This window comes from Colossoma macropomum, unplaced genomic scaffold, assembly GCF_904425465.1.
Source record: "Colossoma macropomum unplaced genomic scaffold, Colossoma_macropomum, whole genome shotgun sequence".
NCBI classification, from domain to species: Eukaryota; Metazoa; Chordata; class Actinopteri; order Characiformes; family Serrasalmidae; genus Colossoma; species Colossoma macropomum.
The window spans coordinates 17801493-17829021 of record NW_023494788.1 but is presented as its reverse complement, the minus strand read 5'-3'; the positions used below and the strand labels follow the sequence as shown (position 1 = coordinate 17829021).

Here is a 27529-nt window from a genome sequence, read left to right as displayed (position 1 = left end):
TATACAGAACCGTTTTGAAAATGGTTCTTCTATTGTTACAGGCTTGACATCATAACAGTAGAAGAGCTCTTTTTGGTGCTATATAGAACCGCTTTCAAAAAGGTCTATCTGTGGCATCTATGGCACAATCTAAAGAATCTTGTAATGATGCAAAAAACCCTTCAATCATGCAAAGGGTTCTTTGAGTGTTCATGGTTTCTTTATAGAACTATTTTCTTTACTAAAAACCCTTAAAGAACCATCTTTTTTAAGAGTGTAGAACCACTGCCTTTACTAAAGAACCCTTAATAGGATATGGGCCCTTTATTGGAAAAACTAAAAGATGATAGCACTGAAAATAAAAGGATACAGAGTGGTACAGGTAACAGATACAAAACACAAAAAGATATAAATATGAACAGCTCACGTCTCTCCAGTTCCCCTGTTTTCATCCATGAGCTGTGAACTGACTCTGTATCAGCTCCAGAGTGAGCGCTGCTGCTGCTGGAGCTGAACGCGATCTGACGGGATGAAGCTGCGTGTAGCGCCACATCTCGCGAGGAGTGAGTGAGCCGCTCTGTCACTGCCATGATGGCGGCTCTGCGTCGGCTTATCTCAGCGGGACACAAATACATCGCTTACACGAGCGGAGCAGGACTCCATCCGAAAAGCACACGCTCGCTGAGACGAGCCGGAACCAGACTGGGTCTCGGGCTCGGAGGAATAGCGGTGTATGAGCTCTGGCTGTCCCGGGACGATGAGAAGCAGGGCAGCAGAATAAGTCAACACTGTGGACTGGTGAGATCACTCCCAGCTGTGGCAGCGAAAGAGAAGGTATGGCTGTGAAATAACGGTTAAACAGGGCGTAAACAAGAGGCCTTTAGCCCTCCGTGCTGTTTCACACGCACTTCAGTATCGCGGCATGTTAAGAGTCAACAAGAGGCTCTTAATGAGTTTTATATGCTCGGTATCAAAGGCGCTCTCCACCGGGAGGGGTGCTGAAAATACCATGTGAATTTGGGTTTTTGAGCAGCCCAAAAATGCCACATATGGCTGTAACGACATGCATATATGACTGTAATAACACCAACCATGTATGAAAAGGAATACAATGCAGTTTGTCACTGGAGCTTAGAAGTACAATGAAATTTAGTTAAGATCAATCATACTGGCTAAACTTAAAGGGACAACTGAAATATGTAACCATGGCCGCCTGTGTTGTAAACATGCCCACTTGTGTTCCACAGCGGTGCTACAGTAATGTCTAAAGCATAATTTTCTGGTATAAAGACGAGGAAACCCCCCTTCTAGTGATGTATCTTGAAGGTGAGAGGAACTTCTGAATAACCACAAATGCTTAGAGCTGGGTTTTGGGAGAAGGCTTTTTTTTTAGTTTTCAAAAAATATTATTATGTTATCATTATTTTTATTTTTAAATGGTAGAGTGAGCATCACATTCTACCATCTCTACCGGCCAGCATGGGTTGAGCACTGCAGAGATTCTCATTAGTTGTATGATGTATTTGTGTAATGCATGCTGGGTATTGTAGTGTCAGAACACTGATAAATGAAAACATGGAAACAGTATAAAATCGTGAATCCTGTCAAACGGATGAGGCAGAGGCTATGGTGCTGCGCTGCAGAATACTGAATTACCTGACACATTACATATTAAAGGTTCATGAGACCCTGATGAAAAAAAGACATGAGATTTAATAAACCTGGAAGCCATTTTGCAAAAGTAGTGATATTAACTGAACAAATGGCATAACAGCATAGCCAGCATAGACACTCTGAAAGTGTACATTCAGTAGGATGTTTCTCATGTAGCACATCATTTTAAGCACTTTCTACTACATCTGTGGATACTTTAAATATGAATCAGGCTAGTAGTGTTATTAGTTCTGGCAGCATATCCGATATCATAGACTACTGTGGCAGTGCTAAAGATTGCAGCATGATTTGGTAACTCTGAGAAATAGATCAAACTAACGTAATTTGAAAACTTAAGCTACCCTTTGCATTATGTTAAAATTTCATAATGAACAGACTAATAGAAATGGTCTAGATGACTTGGGAAAAAGGTATAGTACAAATTAAGAACATTTTCCCCTCTTCTGTTAAGTTACCAATTTGGAGATATGAGATTTTGTTCTGACATTTTGTTTTGACATTTTTCCTGGTCCATTTATGACATTTGTTTTGTAAAACAGTCATATTTAATTTTTACATTAACATGTTACAAACTCTTTTTATCCCAGATTTAAACAGACTGTCTTTGTTATTGTGCTTTCAAGACTGATATATGTAAATGACCTCTGGCTGCCCTTAATTGTGCGTTATTCTGAGGTTGGGAGAAGCATACATTTCCATTTTTGGCCATGGATCATGGATTTGTTTTGTGTTGTACTAAAACTGTTTAGGGTGAGTTGTGAGCTAGTTACCTCCAGTTTTCTAGAAGCTTGAGTTTATTTCTTCATAAATACGTGACAAAATGTTGAATTAAGAAGAAAATAACATCAAACGTTGAATAAAAACATTGAACAAGATAACAGTTTCCATTTAGCTGCCACTAATGTTGTCCACTGTAGATGCCCAGCAGTGTTCGATAGCTCTCATAAACTGTGGAGATCAAAGTAAGATTATCTTGGTTCCAGAAAGCACCACTGAGAGCACTTGTTCAGTTCACTGATTTAGTCCATCCACTCCTTTCTGCGCATAAAAAAAGCACAAGAAGACAAGGGCTGTACCCTAATCATGTTCTTGGCATCGGTCTCTCTGGCAAGTTTGTCCAGCGGTGATCTGTGTGGACTTCATTGGTTTGTTGGATCATTAAACCATGCAGGGTTGACTCAGTCTGCGTTGCAACCTCCCTTACACTGTGTTCCTTTTTGTCTTTGCTCCCTTATCAACTCGGGAACAGGGGCGAGGGGTGGGGGGAGCACTGGACGTAACCTTGACTTGTGGATTGAGACGCAGGAATCCAGGGCTGAGGTAACGGGACACGGCAGCTTGGCAGCAAGGCTGACATTTGATGTGGGTAATAAGTAGCAGGGGCACACATTCCCAGGGTGTTTGCTTGGTGCCCAGTGGGCCTGGCTGCCTGCCACCTGGGAAAGACATCAGCTCTGTCCTCGTGAGCTCAGGCTCTTCATATCGATGCTTCTGAACGTTTGAGTCCTCAGCCATGTGGAGGAACTAAATAAGAGGACATGCATTAAAAAAAAAATACCCAACATTATTCAATCATGTGTGGGTGGAAATGTCATGAATGTAGTATGGGAAGTTTTGCTTGTGGATGTTTTGCTGAACTGATCTTGACACTTTTAAAAATAAAGGTTTTTAAATGGCCCATATTCCACATTTTTCTTGGTCCATTTATGACATTTTACCAAAAGTAGTTAGGATTCATTTTTACATGACCATTTTCCAATTTATTTTATCCCTTAGAATTAAACAGGCTGTTTTTTGTTATTGTGCTTTCAAGACTGATATATATGTAAATGATCTCTGTTCTGACTGGCCGTCCATTATTGTGCCTTATTGTGAGGTTGGGGGAAACCCAGAGTTCCTTGTTGGCCATGCATAATGGATTTGGTCAGTGTTTTCAAAACTGTTTATGGTGATATTTTAGGTAGTTTTCTAGAAGCTTGTGTCTATTCCTTCATAAATGCATAAAACATTTAAATAAACTTTAATTTAACAAGATCACTGTTTTCATTCAGCTACCACTTATGTTGCCCACTGTAGATGACCAGCAGTTGACTAATGTATGCAAATGGCCTCTGTTCTGATTGGCCACCCTTTATTGTATCTTACAATTAAACAGGCTATTTCTGTTACTGTGTATTTAAGACTGATATCTGGTTCATATATATATATATATATATATATATATATATATATATATATATATATATACATATATGTGTGTGTTTGTGTGTGTGTGTGTGTGTGTGTGTGTGTGATCTGATTGGCTGTCCTGGCTGAAACACTGCTAAACTGCTTTAAGCTGGATAGGCAGATATATGTAAATGTGTTTCATGACATCACAGAAACAATGGAATTAAAACAGTTTCCATATACAGACTATATGAACTGTGGAGCAAATGGTCTGTTTTGTAACAGTGTTTACACACTACCTCAAGCTCAAATTTAAAAAAAACACGAGGAAAATTCAGTTTTCCACAATAAGGGCCCTTTAAATAGTTCTTTAGTTCTAGGAAAAGATGTTTAATTGGCATTCAAAAAAATGTTCCTACTTGAATATCTCACACTTGAATATCTCATTTACAAAAATCGTTCTTTAAAAAAACATCCATTGAAAAGTTTTTTTTAGGGAAACAAATGTAGTTTTTTGTATAGCTCCAAAAACCCTTTTGGCACTGCTATAATCAAGGTGGTGGGTCTTAACTTCAGTGTCAGTAATTATTAAAAATAAATTTCTATGTTATAGACCAAGATACATGCTGACGAAGAGGACATGGCAATGTCAGCCCACGAGCACAGATTCCGGTTGTTCAGCTCAGTGGAGTACGAAGGACAGCTTTACATGACACCGTTGGACTTCATTGAGTCAGTCACTATGAGTGAACCAAAGAGTAAGCACTACTCCTAAATTCTTTGACACTGCACAAACAGTTTATACAGTCTTTATCTCTCACACTGCACATACAGAACAAATACATGCAGCTCTCAGAAGCTGCCTAATGATTGAGAAGAATACACATGGAATTCTATTTTAATCACTGATTTAGTTGTTAAACTGAGAGATTATACTCCTTTTCTTATACAAGTAAACCACCCAGTAGATCTTTAAAGGTAGCTATGACTGGTCACTGCTAATGGAGTCATAACACCTGCATGAAGATATCCATCTCTACCAGCATAACACTTAAGGCCCATTTCTGTTACAAAAATCTGCAGAACCATTCCCAAACATGTATTTGATCTCGACAAGATCTCACCTATGAATGAGAGTTTTAAGATTGCTGCTCTACAAGGTGGAACATTAAGACAGGCCTCGTTGACAGATTTATTATTTAACTATGTTTTTTGATAAGTAGCTATTTTTATGTTACAGTGAGAAAGGTTATAACTAGGATATTTTCATTTCATGTAATGATGTTCACCTTTGCTTGGCCCAACTTTTATTTTTTCCCATGAGGTCCACTTTTCTGTAGTGGACCTCATTTCTGTAGTTTTAAGTATCAAAACAGTCCTAATATGCTACTGTTTACATGGCTATATTCAAACCCCTCTTTATCTCTTAGAATTAAACAGGCTGTTTTTGTTTATGTGCCTTTTAGTAAGTGATGTCTTTTTCTGATTGTCTGCAATTCATCATACCTCAATTAAAAAGAAGTCTGGGCTGAAACACCCCTTATGACTTCAACTGAATAGGCAGAGCTTAACTGTTGTGGGTGGACTAGGTGGATATATATCAATATGTTCATGTTTGTGACATCACAAAAACAATGAATTCATAATGGGTTGCTTTTGCAGCTTAGTTTCCATAATTGGACTGTATGGACTGGGGACTGAATGGTACATTGTGAACTATTAACAGTGTTTGCACATTACATCAAACTCTTCAAAAAAGTTATTAAAAAAGCCATTATATAGGCCCTTTAAATGTTCTGAATGGAGGTGTAGAATTCAGCTACACCCATATCCTTGCTGTTAGAACCAACAGAAGAAATGCTGGTTTGAAGCTCTTCTAGTTGCACTGGGGTCATACTGGTATGCCTCTTTGCACCCATGACTCATGGGTAGCAATGATATCTTAAAAATATAAGCAAATTGTCAGCCTAGATTAGGGCATCAGCTTGGTTGGGACACATCAGTAGTGAGTAAACAAGTAAATTACATTGTTTTTTCATTCATTTAAAATAATTGTAATAATTTTTATAATTATTTATAATTTTTTGCACTAGGGTCCATAAGATCTAAATTGCGCCACTGGTTTTTAAACAGCTTTAACAAGCTTTTGTCGTCCTGAAACTTGGAGCACAGTTCTACACTGCTAGCTGGGAGTTGGACTTCCTGGAATGTTCAGAGAGGAATAAAATGTGAACTCTAATATGAAGGGCACACATTGCATCACCGCTTCAAGCACATTATTTTTAATGGCATATGCTCAGCTAAAAGGCATAATGGTATTTATGGTTTTATGCCTTGGCTATAAAGTCTGTTTTGAGTGTGCTGTCACTGTGCATGTTTGTGAAAGTCTGACCAGAGGGCCATTACGCATAATGGAATTTCATTACGTACACACAAGATATGGGTCATATATTAACTTGTGATTGTTTTGTTTTTCTGTTTGCACTAAAATGACTAAAATGTTTTGCATCTTATTTCTGATTTGTTTACATCATGCCCATGAATCTACTAGAATGTTTTTTAACAGTGCACTATAAGATGGCCGAAGCTCTAGGCTGGTTTCGGGTCTGGATTGCTGTTAAAAGCAGTGAGCATTTTTAGATGCACCTGCATTTTGATGGAACAGAGCTGTGGAGCTCTTTTTGCAGACTCATGACTGATTTTGCAATTCATGGAGAAAAGCTTTGTGGTTCTAGTCAGACTGCTGAGAGAGGAGGAATGCTTTCAGTCAGTCGAGCATTTTATGACCCCTCTGCCTTATCGCAATAGCATGGCCTTGCCATTCCTTTGGAACGTGCGTTACAGTATTAAACAATAAGATCACCGCATTGCTGTCATTTTGGACTGGATTTATGATGTGACTGGATGAGAATGTTACCTAGACCCATGTCCAGACTGAGAAATGTATTATACTGATTAGTACACTGTGTTAATATACAGTCCATTGATGCCTATGTTTATGCTGACACCAAAATGCAAGAAATGCAGGATCTGACTCCCTCATGTAATCAAATGTCTTCTGTTTCAGAAAAGAAGTTTTGGAGATCCTTGACAAAAAAGGTACGTTAAAAAAAGTTCTTACTCATTATTGCTCTTATGTTTACTTCTTGACTGTATTTCAATGACAAATATAGGTGAATTGTTTTTTTAATAATCCCTTCTTTTTGAAGGATTTAGATAAGATCCTATCAGACACTCCTCCTGTTTGGAAAGGATCATCTCGATTTTTCAGAAACTTACATGAGAAAGGTGAGACCTTAAGACAGGTTTCTGTCATCCTATAGTTTGTACTCTTAAGGATAGGTATGCATTTACATTTACACTCGTTAGGCAGGGACTCTTATCCAGATTATAAATCCATTAAAAGGATTTATAACCTCAAACAGAAGATTCTTATCCAAGCTTGATCAAGCTGAAGTGTAACTTTGGGCAAAGGAACATTTAAAAGTACAGCAGTACATCTGAAAAAGCAACCTAGGCTTACTTATGTTTTTGAACTAGTGAATATATTATAATAAAACTGCATGTGCACAGGTACTCAGTGGTGTCATATGAGAGATTCATAGATCAGGGTTGGCCAAGAATGAGTCTTAAGAACATAACAGTAATAACACTGGAGATGGACAGGGATGGATCAGGGTGTTGTGAGATGCCTAGACACAAGAGTCCTTGGAGGCCCCCCACATGCTACAGTAACATGTAACCAAAAAAGTCTTGAAAAGTGAAATTCAACATATTTCTATGTGCATTTTGAAACAATGAACAGCCTCATTAAATAGCAATATTTTATTGTCTGTAATTTTTGTATATGATTTAAAGATTTTTAGCCAAACAGAGAAAACCGCTATCACACATTGTCTAAAACATCCTATTAAAATATCAAACGCAACAAAATCCCAATAATAATAATATAAAAACTGATCTGAGAACCAATAACATTAATTTATTTCATTTTTTTTAGTAATTTAACATATTTAAGGGCTATTCATTAATCTAATGTTTACACATGCAGTGGACTTTCCCAGGTATTTGGGTCACCTACAGCCTTGTGGCCTAAATCCCCCCAGGGCCTTGCAGTCAGAGACTTATGGGCACTGGCCCCAGTGGCCCAGTCTGTAATCCATCCCTGTAGATGGAGCAATTTGGACCTGAAAAGGAAGCTTCTCCCACTACTGAGGGGCAAAGGCACTAATGCAGCTCAGTTTTACCTTGCAAGCATGTTTGCACCTAAAAGGAGGATTTTTCAAACTTTGTGCAAAATTCAAAAGTTGAGATGTAAACAAAGTCATTCAGAGTGGTTTGATGTGAAATTGTAGGACATTGTAGAGAAACATACAGTGGTTGTGAGAGAAACCAGAGGTAATGAACACAAATTTAGCCATTAGCTATTCTGCCTATGTGCCAAGTTTTAAAATGGAATGATGATCATGTTAAAAACATGGTTAATGTGGAAAAATGAATGATTTTAAAATAATATGTTTTAGGCTAAAACGTTATCTCAATACTATCATAAAACAACATCTCAGGCATCAGGCAGCGTATCTTCTGACGTCTGGTTCGTATCACCACCACTGTCAATAAGTTTCTCTACAACGCACTGTTTCACAACAGACCTTTTTGAATGACTTTGTTTGCATCTTAACAATGTAATTATGCAGAGATTTTCAAAAATGGTTGGAATTTTCCTTTAAGGAAGGTCATGCCAGGCACCCTGAAGTCAAAGATCTTAGTTAGAGCACTATGTAGTGGTGTAGTTCTGAACCGTGCTTTGAAAGTAGCTGAACCCTTTGAGACTTGGAGAGCAATAACAGTGAGTTTTGTTTGGTGGATAGTTTGGTCCTTGTTGCAGTAGTAAGACAGTGGAGTAATTTCAGTAAGGAAGTTGTGTCAAAGAAGTTCTTAATATTGAAATGCTACAAGATTCACAGACCACAAAGAACACAGGATGGAATAATTTTAGTTATGATTTTCATTTCCCTTTCACATAACTAGGACAGTAAACCTCTTCCAAATACAGCAAACATAATATAGTGTGCTGGCTGTATATCTATATCTTATCTTGGAATCTAGCAGAACTGTGACTTTGCTCTAGGGGAAGCTCAGATATGAAGGTGACAAAAATCCCTTACATACCACGTGGCACCTTAAATAGAAAAAAAGATGTGTTCAGCAGGGGGGTAACTGGAGTACAACGCATTCCACAGCCAGACATTTGTTCACATATTACCCAATCCTCTAATGGCCATGTTATTGCTCTGTTAGTCATACCCTATATTGATTTGATTCAAATGAGTACCTAATTTTCATATGAATAAAATGTATTACATTAACACATTGTTTTAGTTTACTTACGTTTGGGATTAATTGTGTTGGTGCAACATACAGTGCTGTGCAAAAGTTAGAGACTTTTCCATTAACATGGCTATTAAGTACAAGCTATTCATTTTTCAGGAGATGTTTCTGAGGAGATTAGATAAAAGATAATCCACTTGCATAGGAAAGGTTAAAGTCAAATAAAAAAGTGAAAAAAGGAGTTTCTAAAACTGGAATTGAAATAAAATAACTAAGATTCAGAGAAAATAGGGCTAACAAACATACAAGACCTGCTAGACCACCGAAATCGTCACCATCAGATAAACAGCACTTAAAGCTTTTGTCTTTAAGACAGAGGAGAAAATCAAGCTCCACTCTTGCTTTAGATCTGAAAAATCCACAGGTGTTTCTGTCCATCCTTCCACTGTGAGAAGACAACCCAGCGCTATGAGTCTAAAAGGATGTGTAGCCAAGAAGCCTTTACTGAGAATGGAAAAAAGAAGAATATTTGCAAATCAAAAATTGAGCTGCTGGTGCTCTCAGAACAATGAACTGAACATCACAGAGTCCAAAACTGTCCTGGGATTACTTGGATAGTGAGAGACAGAAAATGCAAACAACTTCTAAGATTGAACTTTGGAGGTATGGAAAAAATGTCCCTCCAGAATTCTTTGAATAATCCGAAAGCAAGTCTCCCAAAATGAATGGAAGCTGTAATAAAGGCAAAGTGTAGACACACTAAATGCTGAAGTTGATATTGTATTTGGTTTTTGAGGCTTCTGTGTATTTTCTGCTAAAAATATGTTTCCTGCTTTTTTTCTAATGGTGAAAAATGAAGAAGTTGTTCTTAATGGCCATTTTGACTGGAAATGAAATAAATGAAGGGTGCTTTTTGACTTTTGCACAGTACTGTGTTCTAATAACACAATTTTGTCTGTCAGTGTACATTAGGCCACACAGCTGTGCGTTGTCTATGTAGTGTGCCTTCTATGGCCCCTCCTGAGTGCCAATGCTGGAACCTGGGTTTTTTAATTTACCCGTTAAATTCTGAAGGTGCACTTAGGTTTTTCAAAAAAGACTAGATTGATCTCTGAACAAAGCTTTGCTTCAGATGACAGGCAAAGCTGTTTGAACCCTGCAGTGTTGAGACTTGCCCCAGTGACAGCCCCCCATCACCGAGGACAGTATGAATACTAAGAATGGCGTTGGATTACAGCTCTCACACTGACACTCTATGTGAATTGTCTGTGGATCTTTGTATTCCTGACAGGATCTACTTGAGTATATGGGCTCGGTTTCTTTCTGCAAGACTGAAGGTGTGTGACTTCTTGTCTGGAAGGCTGCAAAACCATTTACCGCCTCAAACAGATTAGGCCTAAACCAATGTTGCCTTACTCCTTTTATGTATTGTTTATCTAGTTTATTGGCTGGAATCAAATCATTGTTTTTTTAAGGCCAGAGTTTCTATAAAGGGATATGACTCTAGATACATCTTACAAAGAGTCTCCATAAAGAGATATGATCCTAAATACATCTTTAAATGTCTTACAAAGAGTCTCCATAAAGAGATATGATTCTAAATACATCTGTAAAAGTCTGCCAAATCTGCTTTGAGCACAGGGCGTAGATGTAGTTACTCATGCTCGCACAGATCGTTTTCTTTTATCCTCTCCGCTAAGCATACCGATGTCCTTTTCCCACAACACTCAGAGCAGTCACCCTGAACTATCTGAGCTCGAGTCACTATCTTTGCCTGCAAACAAAAGCCTGGGAATGCTTTCAGTGGCTGCAACAATTCTCCTTAAGTCTCCCCTGTCCTGACAGTTGCTCTTCCTTTTTCTCGCTTTTTCGCACAACAAAAGGACTCGCAGGCCTGAAAGAAGAACACAAACCCCACATCAGGCATCCGCAATCAGTGACAGCTCACTCGAGAATGTTTTACACCTAGGAAAACAAACAGAAGTTGGCCCAGGAGCCAGCCGCTTCGGGCTGCTTTTGTTTGGGTTTGTGTCCGGCCTGATTACCTGACTTTTAGCGTCTCTGTTTGTGTGGAAAGAACACCAAATAGGAGTTAAGAAGGGAATCCCCTTAGATGTTATCAATTGGAAAAGAAGAGATGTCAAGTTTTAAATGACATATGATAGTTTGTTTGATTTTTAAGGGGAAGTTTTAGGATCAAAGGTTGTTTCAACTGTCAAGAACTCTGCATTCTGTGCTGTTTTTCAGGCATCATCTCATATACAGAGTATCTCTTTCTTCTTTGCATTTTGACAAGTGAGTATATGCTCGGGTTGTATGTTTTGTGTTTTGCAATAGGGTTTAAATTCTGTATATATACTCTATATAAACAGCATGGATTTTCAGATGTCTGTGTTCCTTTTCTACCCACTGAATCTCAGCTTTTGTTGTTCATCATTTTCTAGAGCCTCATGCAGGCTTCAGAATAGCTTTCAACATGTTTGATGCGGATGGCAATGAAATGGTGGATAAAAGGGAATTCATGGTGGTATGCTTTTTTCCCCTTCCGTTTGTTTAACACAGTTGTGTGCAAATGTTCCAACACCCCTGGTAAAATAACATTTTGTTGAGAAGTTAACATAATCTCTGCAGGGAATATACATTTATATGGGAATAGTCTGCAAATTTTACCATCCAATTTGTAGTTATTTTCTGAGTTTAACAAGACAATAAGACATAAAATATAAAATGTGCCATAATTTTTCCCAATATGTTAAATAATAAACAATAATGGTGCATTAGAATGTGCAGAAATGTGTTCCCTGTAGAGGATATGTACTTTTGTTTTCATTTAGAAAATCAACAAAACATGTCCGGAGGCGCCCAAAGTTTTGCAAACGACTATGTCTATGTCTATGACTATACTAGCGCATGAATACATAAAGTCAAAATGATGACTTTTCTCGTTTAGCTGGAGGAAATATTTCGTAAGAAAAATGACAAAAAAGAAAGGGGAGGAGATTCTGACAGCTCATCTCAACTGGTAAGAGAAGCATTTAAGTGTGTCTATCAGCCATCTAATTCATTCCTATTCACTTGACATTCACTTTACAGTCCTCAGTGAGATGAATAACTGTCTCGTTTAGAATAATAAGCGTTCATTTAGCAGAAATGTAAAGTCAGACATGTAGAGTTTGAATAGGATGAATGGGAATAACTGCATCTACTTATGTAAGTTTAACATTGAGAGGAGTCTGATAACTGGCCTGTTTGGAGCATCTTGCAGCATTACTACATTTCTGGCTTGACCACAAGAAAATATGTCTGAAATGTGTGCCATTCTCTTTCCTGTATTGTGCATGCCACCGCCATATGCCATCTTCAAGAGTGTGGAACTGTATGGATATCAAGGTTCTGTCAGCAATGCTGTATGTATTTTAATATGGTTAAGAATCATTAAGAGCATGTTTTTGACTAGCATTCTTAGCCTGCCTGTCAGTGTATGTGGTGTATATCGTGACAGTCCGTAATATTATTGCATGTCCATGTTTTACTATGATGTTTGTACTGGAAACAGTGGTAAAGGCTGGCTTTTTAAAGTAACTTTGCTCTTAAAAATTAAGGTGCCAAAAAAGGTTCTTCGGGGTGATGCCAACACTTTTAGTTCCCTAAACACCCTTCAAAGGAGGGGTCTTTAGAGGGACACTTAGGCCAAAATGAAATATGTACCAGTTGTACACACGCTTAATCGTATCCAACTGTAAACCAGTAGTCTCTAAAGTGAGATTTTCCAGTTTAAAGACAAATTCCCTTCTGATGATGTATCATGAAGGTGGGAGGAACTTCCAAAAAACGACAACTGCTTTGGATCGACTTTTTGGGGGTGGCCAGTTTTAAAATGTTTCATTTTATATTTTTAGTTTTTTTTGCTAAATGCAAAGGGAAGCCAGATAGCTATCATTAGTGCTAGTCAGCTGGATACCTTACCTCAGTTTGGCTTCTTTTCTCTGGCTGAAAGGCATTCTACCTCCCTGGTTCTGGATCTACATTATGGAGCTTCTCTGACAGGCACAGAGCAATGTCCTTTTGCCATCTAGTGTGTAATGTTTGGATAAAGTCAAATGAAGTGACCCTCATGCGTGGCTCAGCCTCAGAAAGGCAGGACAATGCAGCCCTAATGGATCTCGGCCGAATGCAAAGCGAAACATGTCTCCATTGTCTGGCAGTGCAGCCGAATTGCATGGAGAAGAGAACAGATGATTTATGTTACTTGTCTACTGTCAGGTGGCGCTCGCTGAGGCATGGTCTCAAAGATTTCACTTAAAAGGCCTTCACCTGAAGACAGACAATTCCTTCAGGACCCCCATGTTTTATTTTTACAGTTACTTGAAAAGTGGTATTTGGGCTCAGATTACCTTTTTTTGTGATGGCCTGACCATGAAGAGTGGCGTGCTAGTCACAGCTAACACTTGAAGAATGAGCCAGTCCCAGCAGAGAACAGCAAAGCTGGGGATTTTTCTTTTTTAAAACTTGCTTGGGTTTTGTTCAGGGGTGCTTTTTTCTTGTCTCTTGCAATCCCACCCACCATGGTCTTAATTGCAATCTGTGAGTCCTACGATTGATTACAATGCAAGGATAGGAGACTGTATTTGCACAGTATTGACATTTGGCACTGGTTTTTGCAGCATTTCAATGGATCATTGTAGTGATCCTTGAAAGTATGTTGCCTCACCGACTGAACCTGTGCGCCTAGTCATAAATCTTACATTTTGTTTGGTGACTTATAAAGCACTACAGAAGAACAGTGTTTTATCAGGTGTGTTACCTTTCCAAATCCCTGCAGGGCACAGAAGATTGGAAAAAAAGTTATGTAACAAAAAATATATTGTCAGCAAGTATGTCCAAATTGGTAACTTTACAGGAGAAGGCAAAAACATTCTTAACTTTTAATGTAAGTTAAAGAGATTTTATTCCATATAATTTTGGAGCATTTGTATTGGTGTATTCATCAAGAAATGCAACAAAGTACTGTGCAAAAGTCAGAGACCACCCTTGATTTATTTACTTTCCAGTCAAAACATCCATTAAGTTCATTTACGTATGTTTAAAGAGCATACATGTCCCAACAATTAAATATAATGCCGCTTTTATCCGCAGCATTTAGTGGGTCCACTGGTCCACACAGCTTCTATTCTTTTTGGGAGACTTGCTTTCAGTTTTTCAAAGAAATGTGCAGGGAAGTTTTTCCACACCTCCAAAATTCAGTCTTGGAAGTTGGTTGTATTTTCTGCTTCTCATGATCCAAGTAATCCTGATACTAATTTAACATTCCATAAAACCTTGCTCCACATATTTGATGTCCATTTTCAGGGTTCTAGTGCAAATTTTCTTCTTTCCTTTTCATGTACACTCCACACAGAGAGGACCTCAGTCAGGGAATTAAACCCAGGCCCTTCTTGCTGAGGCGACAGCACTACCCACTGCGTTATTTTTCTGTTAATTGTGCTCGCTGCTTTTTTTCTGACACTGGAAAATGAATAACTTGTGCTTAATAGCTGTTTTGACTGGAAGTTGATAAAAGGATGTTGCTGCTTTTTGCAGAGTACTGTTTGAAATGAAGGTTCTTTAGATCATTTTGGATAAATTGTTCTTTATTAGTTGACAGTTAAAAAGACATGAGGCCTTTGATTTCAGTAACGTTAAGTCATGAGGACCCATCACACAACAATGCAAACGGCAAATAATAGTTAGGAGAGGATCAAACAAATACAGACCTTTTGAGGACCAATTTAAAACTAGGTTCTTTTTAAAAGCTTTAAAGTAGCATGTTAATTCCCTGATGAGTACAGGGTTCCTATGATGTTGCCACTATGACCAAAATGAGCTTTTTGTAAATTTGTAGGTAAGTTTTCAGGATATGTATTCAGAATACAGAAGTATCTGTATTGTTGCATTTTGTAAAGGCAGTATTCAGAATGCAGTTACTGTTCATTTTTTGGAAGAATATTGTTAGAATGCTTTCTTGCTAAATTTAAACATATATACCATTTTTCAAAGAAACACCATCATTGCTTGTTTTGTAACTATTTTAAAACCAGTGTATAGAGTGTAAAGACATACTCTAAAGAAGAACTAAAAAAACAGCAACAAACACTAAAGTTACTGCTAAAGCTGATAAATCAATATGATGATCAGTTATTAATCTCAGTGTTACTGAGCTCTGCTAAAGCCTGAGTAGACTGATAAATTAACGTGATGAGCCAGTAATTACTCTCAGTGTTACTAAATCCTTTGAGAGATGATTGAACTGAACAATCTACTCTGAAATGGACATGTTCATGAGTGATAAGCTTAGCATCAGTGTTGTACTGGACCAGTTTCATAGCAAGTTACATTCATGCTGTTAACTGAAATCACATCACTTAGCTAAAGATTTTGTTATGGAATATGGTGAAGGGTTTACTTAGTTCAGGAGATGGTAGTAGGTTAAGGGAGCGGCAGTGGACTGAAGCAGGCAATGAGAGCCAATTTTGTAACTTCATGTAAATTGCCTTTTTAAAGTGAATTTGTTGTTAAATTAATATCAACAAAAGAATTAAATGAAGTACACTGCCAAACAGCAAGGAACAGCACAGTTTTTGCTATGTATGCAACATATATAGTAAATGTATCCTGAATACAGTACTTTTTATGTATTGTAATGGAATACGCTGCTGAATACATTTAGCACAGTATATTCAGTATTCAGCCACCACTATTTTTTCAAAGTATTGTGGAATATGTAAGTGGAGACAGGACTGAGTTGAGCTGTATAGTGTAGAGAGCGCTCAAGATTACCCGAAACAAGTACTGCCTTTATAACCCGTGACCTGCTCTTATAATAACTAATGAATCCAAGTTTACGGTCTCCTTACAAATGTTTATGATCTCTCAACAGATGTTTAATTTGCCATAAATTCAGTGGCTGACTCAGTTATTGTCTCATTTAGCATTTGTTCAGAGTGACCTGCATGTTTTACATGATGATTGTCCTATTATGGCCTATCATACTCTCCACCTGAGGAAAACAGTCAATATTAAAGGAATACTTAAGCATTTTTTAACCTAAGTTCTGTCTGCAACATACATTTGATTACCAGAGACAATAATGTTCTTGTATTTCATAAAGAACAGTCTCAAAATTCACTTGTAATAGAAGCCAATGGGCAAGTGTTTCAGTATTCCTTTAAGATGTTTGCAACATTGCTCTCTTTCTAACTCTAATATTTTTTGATATTATCTATATTATGTTGTAGACTGCATGTCTGTGTGCATTTTCCTGTCTTTTTAATGCCTGTTGTAAAGCCTGTAACAGCTATACTTCTGATATGCAGGTCCTTAAAAAAGAACAGCCTCAGTTTGAACCCAGAAGCTTCTGGGATGTGCTGAAGCAGGGTGCGAGAATAGTTCTCTTTTCAGATCTGGTGGAGGTACAAATACGCTCTGTCTCATCAGTCTTATGATTTCAGTATGCCATTTGTGAATAGCTCCAGTTCCTTTCTGTCCATTGTGAAGTGAAGTTGTTGTATGTCTTTCCCCCTATATGTCATTTATAGATGCCAGTGTAGCCTATTTGTTGAGCTTTGTCACTATCTGGATAGAACAAAGAATCTCAGTTTCTCAGTATGCAGCAAAGAAATACTGTAATTGTGCTTCAGAAACAATTTGCTCCACAACCAATCGATATACCCATGCTTAAGTCACGAATGCGCTCTTTTGTGGCTACTGTTACAAGGTTAGACAAGCTTTAGGCTGCTTTTACACAGTGAAACTTTTATGCAACTAGTTGCATACTGTGAGTCACCTGCAACATAATTTCCATGCAACTTGGCAGTTACACAAAGCAGTTCAAAAACAAAGCTGCTTGCAACACTTTCCATCACTCCACTAGTTAGCCAAATGTACAGATCATTATTTGCATGTTATGATACACCGTGTCTTTCTCATTATATACACTCATTAGTAGATGTAATTGATATATTTGCAGCATTTTTATTATCTTCCTATTATTATATTATCTTTCCTTATTTCCAGCTGTCACTGCCGTTCTTTTTTTCTCTATATTTTTACATGTCTATCTATGGTTCTTTACTGTACACTTGACTTTTTTTCATCTGTTGTATGTTATATTTTTGAAAATTAACATTTAAGTAGCCAGTACCGTTATTTTCTACTTAATGTTTCGCTCATTCTGTACTACAAGCACTGCGAGATCACTGCGACCGCATCTTGCTCTCCCCACCAGTAATAATTTTCATCATTTGGATCCCAAATGAATCTGAGCTCTGTGTAGAATTAGGGGACATCAAGAGAGGAGAAAGTCAGCTAGCTATGTAAATTATGTCAACATCAGTATATATACTGGCAAAAGCAGCTGTTTAACAGCTGTTAGCAAATCACTGTCATGGCTCAAGAAACTTAACAAAATGAAAAACTGCCAAACTTGTGTCAGTCAGTGGGGGTCTCTTTTTCAACTGACCAATAAGCCATCTTCTCTTTTATTTCATTCTACATTAATCTGGTGAAATCAGTGGTTTCAAAGTATGTCATTTGATCACATTGATGAGCTTTTAGCATTTTGAGTAGCTGTTTCATGAAATCTGTTCCATAAGCTTGAGACGGTTGCAACTATTGTAGCTGAGTTTCAAATGAGTTGCAGGATGCTTTACATTATGCAGTTTAAGTGAAATTCATTTTAATGCAGGAAAAAGTTCACTGTGTAAAGCTAGCCTTATAGGTTGTGGCAAAAATCCCATTCAACCCACTGAAAAGCTCAGATTTTGTCAAAGCATAGAGGCAAATTTATTCTTTCCAATTTGCATAATTTCAGTTAGCTACAATACCATCCAGCTCAGTAGCTTTAACTGTAAACTAAACGTTATTTGATCTCCGGCCGATGCTCAATAGTTTGAATGGGATTTTTGGCAACATTACAAGAGAACATGCTTGTGGGAGGAACATGATAGGTCAATCCAAAGCAATCTAGAGGCTAAAAAGGTCAGTGTGCATACAGCTATTATGCAGCCACAGTATATCTGTTTTGTTTTTGGCATATTTTGCAGCGATGGGGCTAGATAAAGTACTGTAAGAGCCTGTTCCCCAAGGAAAAAGCCTCATCATCATCAGCAACAGATGCAGCCTGAAAGGAAAGGACACTGACATGACTATGCAGATTTTTTGCATGAGTAACCTGTTTGCTGTCTGGCATGGGTGACTGCTCCTTATTCTGTCCTTGCTGTTACACAACAGACTACTCAAATAACGTTTAAATGTTTGACTTAACCCACTCAAATGACTAGCTCTTGACACGCAACAAGACAATCTGAATCAATCTAAAAGTCCAAAGCAAGGCTTCTGTTTAAGGATGTGAGACACTGATTTTCACCTCATAAAATACCACAAAACAGAATCAATAGGCCTTCATCACAAAACATTAGTCTGTGCTAAACAATTTTGCCTCATTTCTGTGTCTGTGTACTCATCCTGTGGATAAGCCATTTTGGAAAATGTTTGATGGTTTATTCTGTTACAGATTTTGCTCTCAGTTTGTTGTCGATACTGAGTGATGTCTATGTTTTTCACCATTTGCTTTTGCCTTCACAGCAAGTACAAGAGAATATCACGGACACAACTCTGTTGGTGCACTTCTTTGGAAAGAAAGGAAAAACCGAGCTGAATTTTGAAGACTTTTACAGGTAAAAGACCAATTAGATCAATATTCAAAAATATTAATAAAGATGAAACTCTAGGAAGAGTTTAACCCAGTGTTAAACATGTTTTACAACAGAAATAAATAAGTAATAATTGATAATAATTCCTACTTTTCTAGAAATTATGTATTATGTCAAAATAAATGTTCAGATTTTGTCTTAAATGCCTTATTTTTCCTCAAAAGAATTATTTCTGTTGAAATAATCACATACTTACTTACACAAACTTTTTTTCTTATTTTGTCATTACTTACTAACTCGTTAGGAAATAGGTTTGATCTAATTAGTCACAGTTTGAACTGGATGAACACAGGGTAAGTCTTGCGGAAGCAGGCTTTCATACAAAACAAGCCTGTGAGCCAAAGGCATGGTTATATTTAAGGGTGGGTGATACAGCAAAAATATCAAATCACGATATCATGATAAAGACATTTTCACAGTACACGGTATGTATCACAATATTTTGACACAGACAAAATGGACCAATAGTGCCACATTTTAAAACTGCCATCAAAAACTAAATGGACAAAAATATGGATATAATGATTTGTATTCAATGTTTTTCACACTGCACTGCACTACATCCAATTATACAAGACTAAGTATGCTCTCTATGTAATGAATCATGCTGTATTATCAGTATTTTCTAAGTATGGACGATATCTACGATTTGCCTAGAAAAGCGTGTTGTTTATGTTGGTAATTAGTGCCTCTCCTCTCTGTGCTTAATTTAGAACTTACTATAATTATTACTGCCTGTAGAGCCCGTCTAGTCCTTTACTCAGTTCATGGTACCATGTCCTCTCAGCACCGCATCTGTGTCTTGCTCTGTTGATAGATTCATGGACAACCTGCAGACAGAAGTGCTGGAGATTGAGTTCCTGGCCTATTCTAAGGGCATGACCACCATCAGCGAGGAGGACTTTGCTCGCATCCTACTGCGCTATACAACTGTAGACAACATCAGCAGCTACTTGGAGAATGTGCGTCAGAGCATACCAGATGAGAAGGTAAAGCTTTTGCTCTTTTGCTTTTCTCCTCCTATCTACTGACGTGACTCTGCTCGCCACAGCTCACTGATCTTTGACAGGCCCGTATGTGCGAGCATGCCCCTACTGCAGCACAGAGCGAAGCCTGGTTTTTTAAAAGCATTGTCAGAGTTGCCATACCTGGTGTTGGATTACTTTACAACCATATTCTAGTATGCCTGTAGTATATTTCTCCTTTTTTGTCTTTGTCCCTTCTTTGCATTTGCCTCTCTTTGTAAACCAGTAATACAGCTCAAGTAAATGTATTTTTGTTTGTTTGTTTATTCAATTGTTTTTTGTTCATATGCACATTAATCAATCAAATGGTAAATGTGCCAGTATTAGCAAACTGGATAAATGGCCATACGGTCTAACAATCTTTCAAACACAATCTACATCAAAGACACAAGACAGCAATTTACATGCAGATGAGTTAGCAAAAAGGGTTCGTTCTTTGACTCATGGCATTAATGAAAACCTTTCTGTGCTATACAGAACCATTTTTAAAACGGTTCTTTGAAGAACTATATACGATTCCATTATAAAAAGAACCATTTAACCAGGCAACAGATATTTGAATAGTTCAAATTAAGATTTCAAATAGTTCTTTGAATATTCACAGTTATGTATATAACCACTGTCTTTAATAAAAAAGCCTTGGAGAACCACCTGTTTAAACATAAAGTTGTCCTTAAAAAAAGGGTCAAGGGCTCTTAAGTAAACTCATGAATGGCAATGTTGGGTTCTTTGCATGGTTAAATGGATCTTCTCTATGATGGAAAACCTGTTATATATGGTTCTTTAAAGTAGCAGTTTTCAAACTTTTTAGTGTAAAGCCCCCTTTATGGATAGTAAGTACTTCTGCAGACCCCTTAGCACACCCCTCCCAGCCCCCAGTTTGAGAACCATTGCTATGCTTAAATATATATGAACACAAATAAATAATATGAAGAATGATTAATGATCACATGGAAATTTCAGTGTATAATGACATGAATGAAACTGCCAGTATTAATCAAACGTCTCAGCATAAGAGTGCTGATCGAGGACAAGCAAAATTGATTTTACATATTCTTGTTTTAGGAAGTAATAAATGTTGCCTAAGTTCCAATTATATTGCATAGCGCTGCCCCCTCCAGAGGTCTTAGTCTGGCATTTTTAATTTTCTCATTACTGCTAATAAGTGTACTCAAACTGTGCAGCAAAAATCAATGTAAAAGCAACGGAATCTTAACATGATGCAAAGGGTCTACAAAAGAGAATCCTTGTGTTTTAGTTTATTCTCTATGCAAACTGACCCATGTATTAAAAGGTTATAAGTTTTTTCACCTTCTGAGGTAGCTGTTGGTAGATGGCCATTGATGATGAAGTGTGCCTAATCATTGAGTTAAGAGATTTTTTTATGCAGTTCACCTTGTAACAACAGCAAAGCGTCACATGTTACTCATTAGTTCATTTGTAAAAGAGACACAAGAAGGGCCTCACAGAAAGAAAGGGCTCTAGTGCCTGAAAATGGATGAGTGAGATTCAAAAGACTTCTGGGCTGGTAATCTGCTAGCCTTGAGATGTTTTGGACAGATTCCTTTTGTTTTTGTTTATGTGAGAATCAGGTTAATCTTCTTTAGAAAAAATCTGCAAACAGCTTGACCCTTTCTTAAAGCTTCCAATCCCGTGGTGCTGACAGCTCGAAGTCACAGGTCTGTATCAGGACTCGGGCGGGTACACTTTGACTGTTTGACCAAGTTATTTTCTGCCTTTAGATCTGTTATCTGTCTGATGGCTTCAAGGTCTCTTAGACACTTAAGGTTTCCTCTGATTGAGTCTGGTTCAGATAATACGTTGCTCAGAGCTTGGCATTTATTCTCAGTGTTGGGACATCTTTTGGAGAGCCATTATTTTTATGCGTTTTCTCCCATGATGGCAGGTTTCATATTACAAAGTCTCTGGGTGACACAGGACATTTTGTCTTAATGTCTTTCTAAAAAGGCCTTCATAAACTTAGCATTAAAAGGGCACATCCTTATTGATGTATAAGCAATTTTTTTAAATGCCACAAAGAGGTTCTGATGTTTTTTTGTTGTTGTTATGTTATATAGGGAATCACTTTTGAGGAATTCAGGTCCTTCTTTCAGTTCCTCAACAACTTGGAGGATTTTGCCATTGCCATGCAAATGTACAACTTTGCAAGTCGATCAATTGGACAAGGTAAAACCTATTACAACATAAAAATCCAACAGCACTAATTCTGTGTGTGCGTTTCCTATCCCACTAATCCCTAGCATTTGAGCAGATGATCCGCTGCCATGCTTCACAGACAAACGTATTCACTGTCAATCTTATTTGACTTGCAGATGAGTTTGCTCGTGCTGTTTACGTGGCCACAGGCCTAAAACTCTCTCAACACCTTGTTAACATCGTCTTTAAGATCTTCGATGTGGACCACGATGACCAGCTGAGCTACAAGGAATTCATTGGCATCATGAAGGACCGCCTGCATCGTGGCTCCTGGGTAAATGAGACCGGAGGGTCCGCTGGGGTTGTGTAAACGCCGTTTATCTTCCTTTTATAGCACCACAGGTGACAGCAGGGTTATGAACCCCCAATCAGTCTGGGGACTGCTGGGATTTAGCTGGAGGAAATCAAACAACCTGAAAGTCTAGTTCAAGGCTTTGAACGGTAGCATGATGTGATGTAGACTGAGAGGGTAAAGTGTCATACATTAATCACATTTATTGACAAGTTCATTTAGTTCATTCTTAAAAGTCCAAAGAGCCAGTGAGTGTAGAAGTTACTTGCTTTCTATATCAGAACATGGGTTTTGCTGTTATACTGCACATTCAATCAGTATTTAGATCAGTATTCAGTATAGTAAGGTGCTACCTTGGCTCATTCAGTACCTTGTTTTTTGTACATGTGTACATAGACAGTTTCCTGTGGTGCTGGAAAACATTTGCCTGAAGATTTTGTGCCATCTAGTGGACATGACTGAAATATTTTGGGTATTTTTGTTATACTAGGATGTACTCAGTGTCCTCAGGACTATTGTTCACACTGCCAACAAAAGAACTTTTACTTGCAGCCTTTTTTATTTGATAATATTATAGCATTCCTTTACACATTAAGTGACTGACTTTCTCTTTTTTTGTGTACCATTTCCTCCCAAAACCTAGGGATATCGAGGTGAAGAGAGGTTCACCTCCTTTAAGGCCTGTATGAAGAAAGAGCTGTCTGGAAAATAGATCAATACTCTGGGACTTCGTAGGACTTTGTAAAGCTTAGCTCTCTACTAAAACTGTAACTGTCCTACTTACTATCCATGTTTTTGCTCTTCTCAGTGGATTTAGATGATTTTGTTTTCACTCTTTACAAAATCGCAAGGTGTGGTAGTATGACTTTGCTCTGGGGAATTTTTTAATCGAAGGATTGTTAACCACAGAACCCACAACACAACTCTGACGCAATGCAATTTGACTAAAGGCTCAGTATCATATTGCTATGTAATATTAATGCGCTGGATGATCAACAGACACTAGATACAAGGCGAACTCTGCGAACATGAGGAGGAACTGTCATATCATGGATTAACAATGCAACTGTTAAGCTTCAAGGAAGGAACTAGTTACTACCCTAACATAATCTACATTCACTTATATGGGTCATTCTGCAATTGCGGCAGCAAATGGATTAAGAATACTGAATATATCAAGTGTAAAATGTAGTCTGTTACATTGAGTACACCTCTGACATTATTACTAAAATCTGAGCTTTTCTAAAATACACTTCCACTTTAGTTTCATGGTCACACTGCATGTAGAAAATTACAAATATTGCATTGATGTTATTATCTTATTGTAATTTTAAATCATTTAATATTTAAGCAGTAACACCACTGACATCTCTCTGTGGCACATGAAGCTGTCAGGATTTAGGTCAAATTTATTGAAGATTTTACTAACTGTAGACTACTCTGACTTAGGCTTTTCTCCTTTGAGATATTCATACAAGAAGCAATTTAAAATACCTTCCTGTTCTTTTTTAAGATGACAATTAATGTTCCCATAACAACACATCATGTAGAAAATAGCTATTTTAAACTGATAATGCACATAAAAGTAATACTTGGGAAATCAGTGCTATGACAATGTGCTGTTTTTCATGCCCAACATAAATAAAATCACTTTTTTAAAAAAAAAATATCATAGGTATAATAGAATTATCACACCTTTGTTGGTTTTGTTTTATTGGTTAATTTAAGAATAGAACAAAGATCATGCAGCCATCTTCATTTCCATAGTGTGACACCATTTACCACCACAACCGTAGAAAGACCCATATGTAGGATATGAACTATAGTATTTCGTAGCATGGTGTAATTCTAATCTTTGCAATTAGCATTAGTTACTGATTTCTAAGATTTATATAATATTTATAGTGATATTTCTAGATTTAAATGTAATTTTCCTCTTCTTTGTACAATTTACTACAATATGTTACTCTTTCTTATATCTTTTTATTAACTTAGAACCATAGCCATAATACTGAAGACTGCACTGGACTGAAATGAGTTTTCAGAGCACCCCATGAGATGAAGTTACTGATGTATGTGTCAAAATCTGTAAGCAATTGAATGAGATTAACCTACTACCTCCAAGACTTATGCCTAATACCTTTTCAGTGTGACATTTTCAGTGCGCGCAGCCCTTTAAAAACCACGAAGTGCAAAGATAAAACACTGGGAAAAAAACAGTAGCAAGTGAAATATTAAATAACATTTTGAAATATTTTGTAAATGCAAATGATTTATAAATGTCAGCATATTCAGCATTATTCAGGATTCTGCTCTAGTGCTAATGCTGTACTCCTTAATTAAAGGGACAATTGTATGGGAAAATTTGAACACCGCTGGTCAAATGGCATGTTCTGTTGGAAAGGAAAATAAGTTAACCAGTTGTCCACAGGGAAAACTTAAGTATAACATTTTTCTGCCATTTTTAGTGCACAATTTCAGTTTCTTTGCTGAGTTTAACATATTGGAAAAAATAAAATTGTGTAATAAAAAGGTAAGTGTGCATTAAAGCGTGCAGATGAATGTTCTCTGTAGAGGATGTGTTAACTTATTTTCACTTAAAAAAATCAACACAACATCATTTGACCAGGGGTGCCCAAACCTTTGCACACAACTGTACATTCATAGAAGTCTTACACTGTATTTTTCTATCTAGTCTTATTACATCGTGCCGGGACCTACTGATACTTAAACAATCATTTTAAACTGTTTTGTGGAGTTGCCGTGCTGCAGTAGATGTATTGATCTATTAGTAAATCTAACAATGGTCTACACTATAGAGTTAAAAATGTTAGACAGTTCATAAAAAAAATATTTATTGATTTCAAATGACATATTTATGACTGGTTTTATTTAGCTTGTATAATAATAGTTCGTAGTACTCATATTTATCTTGTCAATTAAAATTGTGACAAAGCTTGCTTTTGTGTCTACCTTGCTGCCACTTTGGTTGCACTATGTGTTCTATTTGCTTCCCTACGAGATCTAAGTCGCATAATCTTCTCTACATACAGGGAGCACATTTCTAACATACTTTCTCTGAGCCTCTCCATTGCCCAGATCAGCTTACAGAAGGCCTAACAACATAGAGCCCAATAATGATCTATCAGATAGCTCTCAGTGTGCTGTACGTGTTCTTGTTGTTCCTCTCAAATGTTAAACCCATAGTTACATAATTATTTTGAATCTTATTTTAAAAAGACAAAAGCCTATAAAACTACTAAGATTTGTCTTCAGAAATGGAAAATGGAGTAGTATAATATTTAATAAATGTATAAAAGCCAACAGGAAGGCATTAATAGACAGATTTGGTTGTGTCTGTGTACATAATATTGAATCACTGGTGCAAGGCATTACATGCACTTAGGCCTGTTGTCTTAGGACTGTTGTCCATGGTAAAGTGTAACCTCATTAAAGGCCACATTTTTCTTCTAGTGTTTTGGTAACACTACTGTATGTATTATTTATGATGATCATTGTAAAAATTAAGTTAAATTACATTACAGTATTTCCAGCTAATTCAGTCTTAAGTGAGCTGATGAACTACTTCAGACTGTATTCATAATAAAGTATTAGAGAACCGACTCACCGTGTCTTTTTCCTGGATTGTAGCCTCCAACAATATGATGCTTGTCATTCATCGTTTTCAGTAAGGCCCTGTGCAGAGGTGGGTACAGTAAAAGTAAAACTGTGCTCTGTTTTAAAGCTATTAAACAGTGTCGTTGTAAAAGTGTCAACCCACTCGAGTATTAGTTACTTTGATTTGGATTGTAGCGTTTTAGGTTATGAAATATGTATTGACCGCTGAAGTGAAGTGAAATTGGGCGTGGTCAACTAATTAGTTTCCGAATGTCGGGGATAAAAAGCTGTTTTCTTTCCTCAAAACAATACTTAAGTATAAGTAAAAGGTTTTATGAAAGAGTTCGGTGTAGTATGTAAATACTGTTTTAGAACGTACCATTCATTCTCCAGCCCAGACAGCCCATTTAACTAAGCTGCTAAAACAACCTGTTTTAAATTCACTGTTTCTAGGCTGTCACAAAACCCAACATATTTACATAGATCGATCTAACCAGCCCTCAGCAGTTTGGCCCATCCACGCTGAAGTTAAAAGGAGTGTTTTAGCCTGGACTGCTTTTTGAATGAGGCACAATACAACACAGCCAGTCAGAACAGAAGTCAGTTTATTTGAGGGGATAAAGAAAGGCTGGAAAATGGTCATATAAAAATGTATTATGACTGATTTTGGTACATTAAACCAAACTCGTGATAAGTGGACCTCAAGGGAAAAACATAAAATGCAAGAAAAAAGGGTCAGAAATATATAAGCCTATCAAAATTGTACTTTTCTAAACTTTCTTATACATCTATAATGGAAACGTGTCCCAGGGTAACTGTTAAGTTTAGTTTGTCTGTAGGAAAGTGATGGATAGCTTATCCTTTTATTTACTTCCATGTATTTTGAGTTGTATTTTCACACAGGCGTAGTACCTGCACTTCTATTCAAATATTTGTGAGGAAAGGAATCTGTTTCCACAGTTCCAGTCCTTCAGTTTATTTCATAATTCGTTTTTTCTGTGTTTAACTGAATTATATTCTGTTAGTGACAGCACCTGGGCTCTCAGTTTTGAGCTTTAACGCGTCGTTCAAGGCCAAATGAATCCAAAACAGAGGAGAATATTAGCTAGCTTAGCAAACTCGCGCTAATAGATAGGTTAGCTAACTACTGTAACCTAGCTAACTAGCTATGTATGCTGCAAAGAAGTTGTTTCACTGCGGTTAGAGAACATATTTGACGAGTTTTTCACTCCTTTTTGCTTTTGGTAGCAACTTTTACTTCGACACGAGCCATTATTTCATGGAAGTAAGACTTTCCTTCTGTTTGAGTCGTTATTTCACTGAAGTGAGAACACTTACACCGGTAAGCACTCTCAGCTGCTGTGTAGTGGCCGTGGCTGTGGGCTGGAGTGCGTACGCCAGGCTTAATGAGCGTCATGGCAACCTGGTGAGAAGGGGCGGGGCTACCACGCTGCACCACAAACAGGACGGATCAG

At 37.4% G+C, this 27529-nt stretch overlaps 1 protein-coding gene across 2 annotated transcripts; it reads left to right on the top strand.

Annotated features, from left to right (window-relative positions):
• Nucleotides 1–529: 529 nt before the first annotated feature.
• Nucleotides 530–26059, top strand: micu3b (mitochondrial calcium uptake family, member 3b). Of its 2 annotated transcripts, XM_036568687.1 has the most exons (12): nucleotides 530–813; nucleotides 4436–4580; nucleotides 6890–6921; nucleotides 7032–7110; nucleotides 11401–11448; nucleotides 11598–11680; nucleotides 12104–12175; nucleotides 18775–18866; nucleotides 19720–19891; nucleotides 22006–22114; nucleotides 22261–22418; nucleotides 23080–26059. In XM_036568687.1, the coding sequence occupies exons 1-12, from the start codon at nucleotides 568–570 to the stop codon at nucleotides 23146–23148; spliced, it is 1305 nt and encodes a 434-aa protein (XP_036424580.1). In that variant the 5' UTR covers nucleotides 530–567; the 3' UTR covers nucleotides 23149–26059. The 2 variants fall into 2 exon arrangements, with proteins under 2 accessions (XP_036424580.1, XP_036424581.1); XM_036568688.1 differs by lacking the exon at nucleotides 12104–12175.
• Nucleotides 26060–27529: the final 1470 nt, after the last annotated feature.

Coding starts and splice junctions, on each gene's coding strand:
- micu3b (XM_036568687.1), top strand. CDS start 568: ATGATGGCGGCTCTGCGTCGGCTTATCTCAGCGGGACACAAATACATC. Junction 814..4,435: donor CTGTGGCAGCGAAAGAGAAG/GTATGGCTGTGA, acceptor TCTATGTTATAG/ACCAAGATACATGCTGACGA. Junction 11,681..12,103: donor ATAAAAGGGAATTCATGGTG/GTATGCTTTTTT, acceptor TTTCTCGTTTAG/CTGGAGGAAATATTTCGTAA.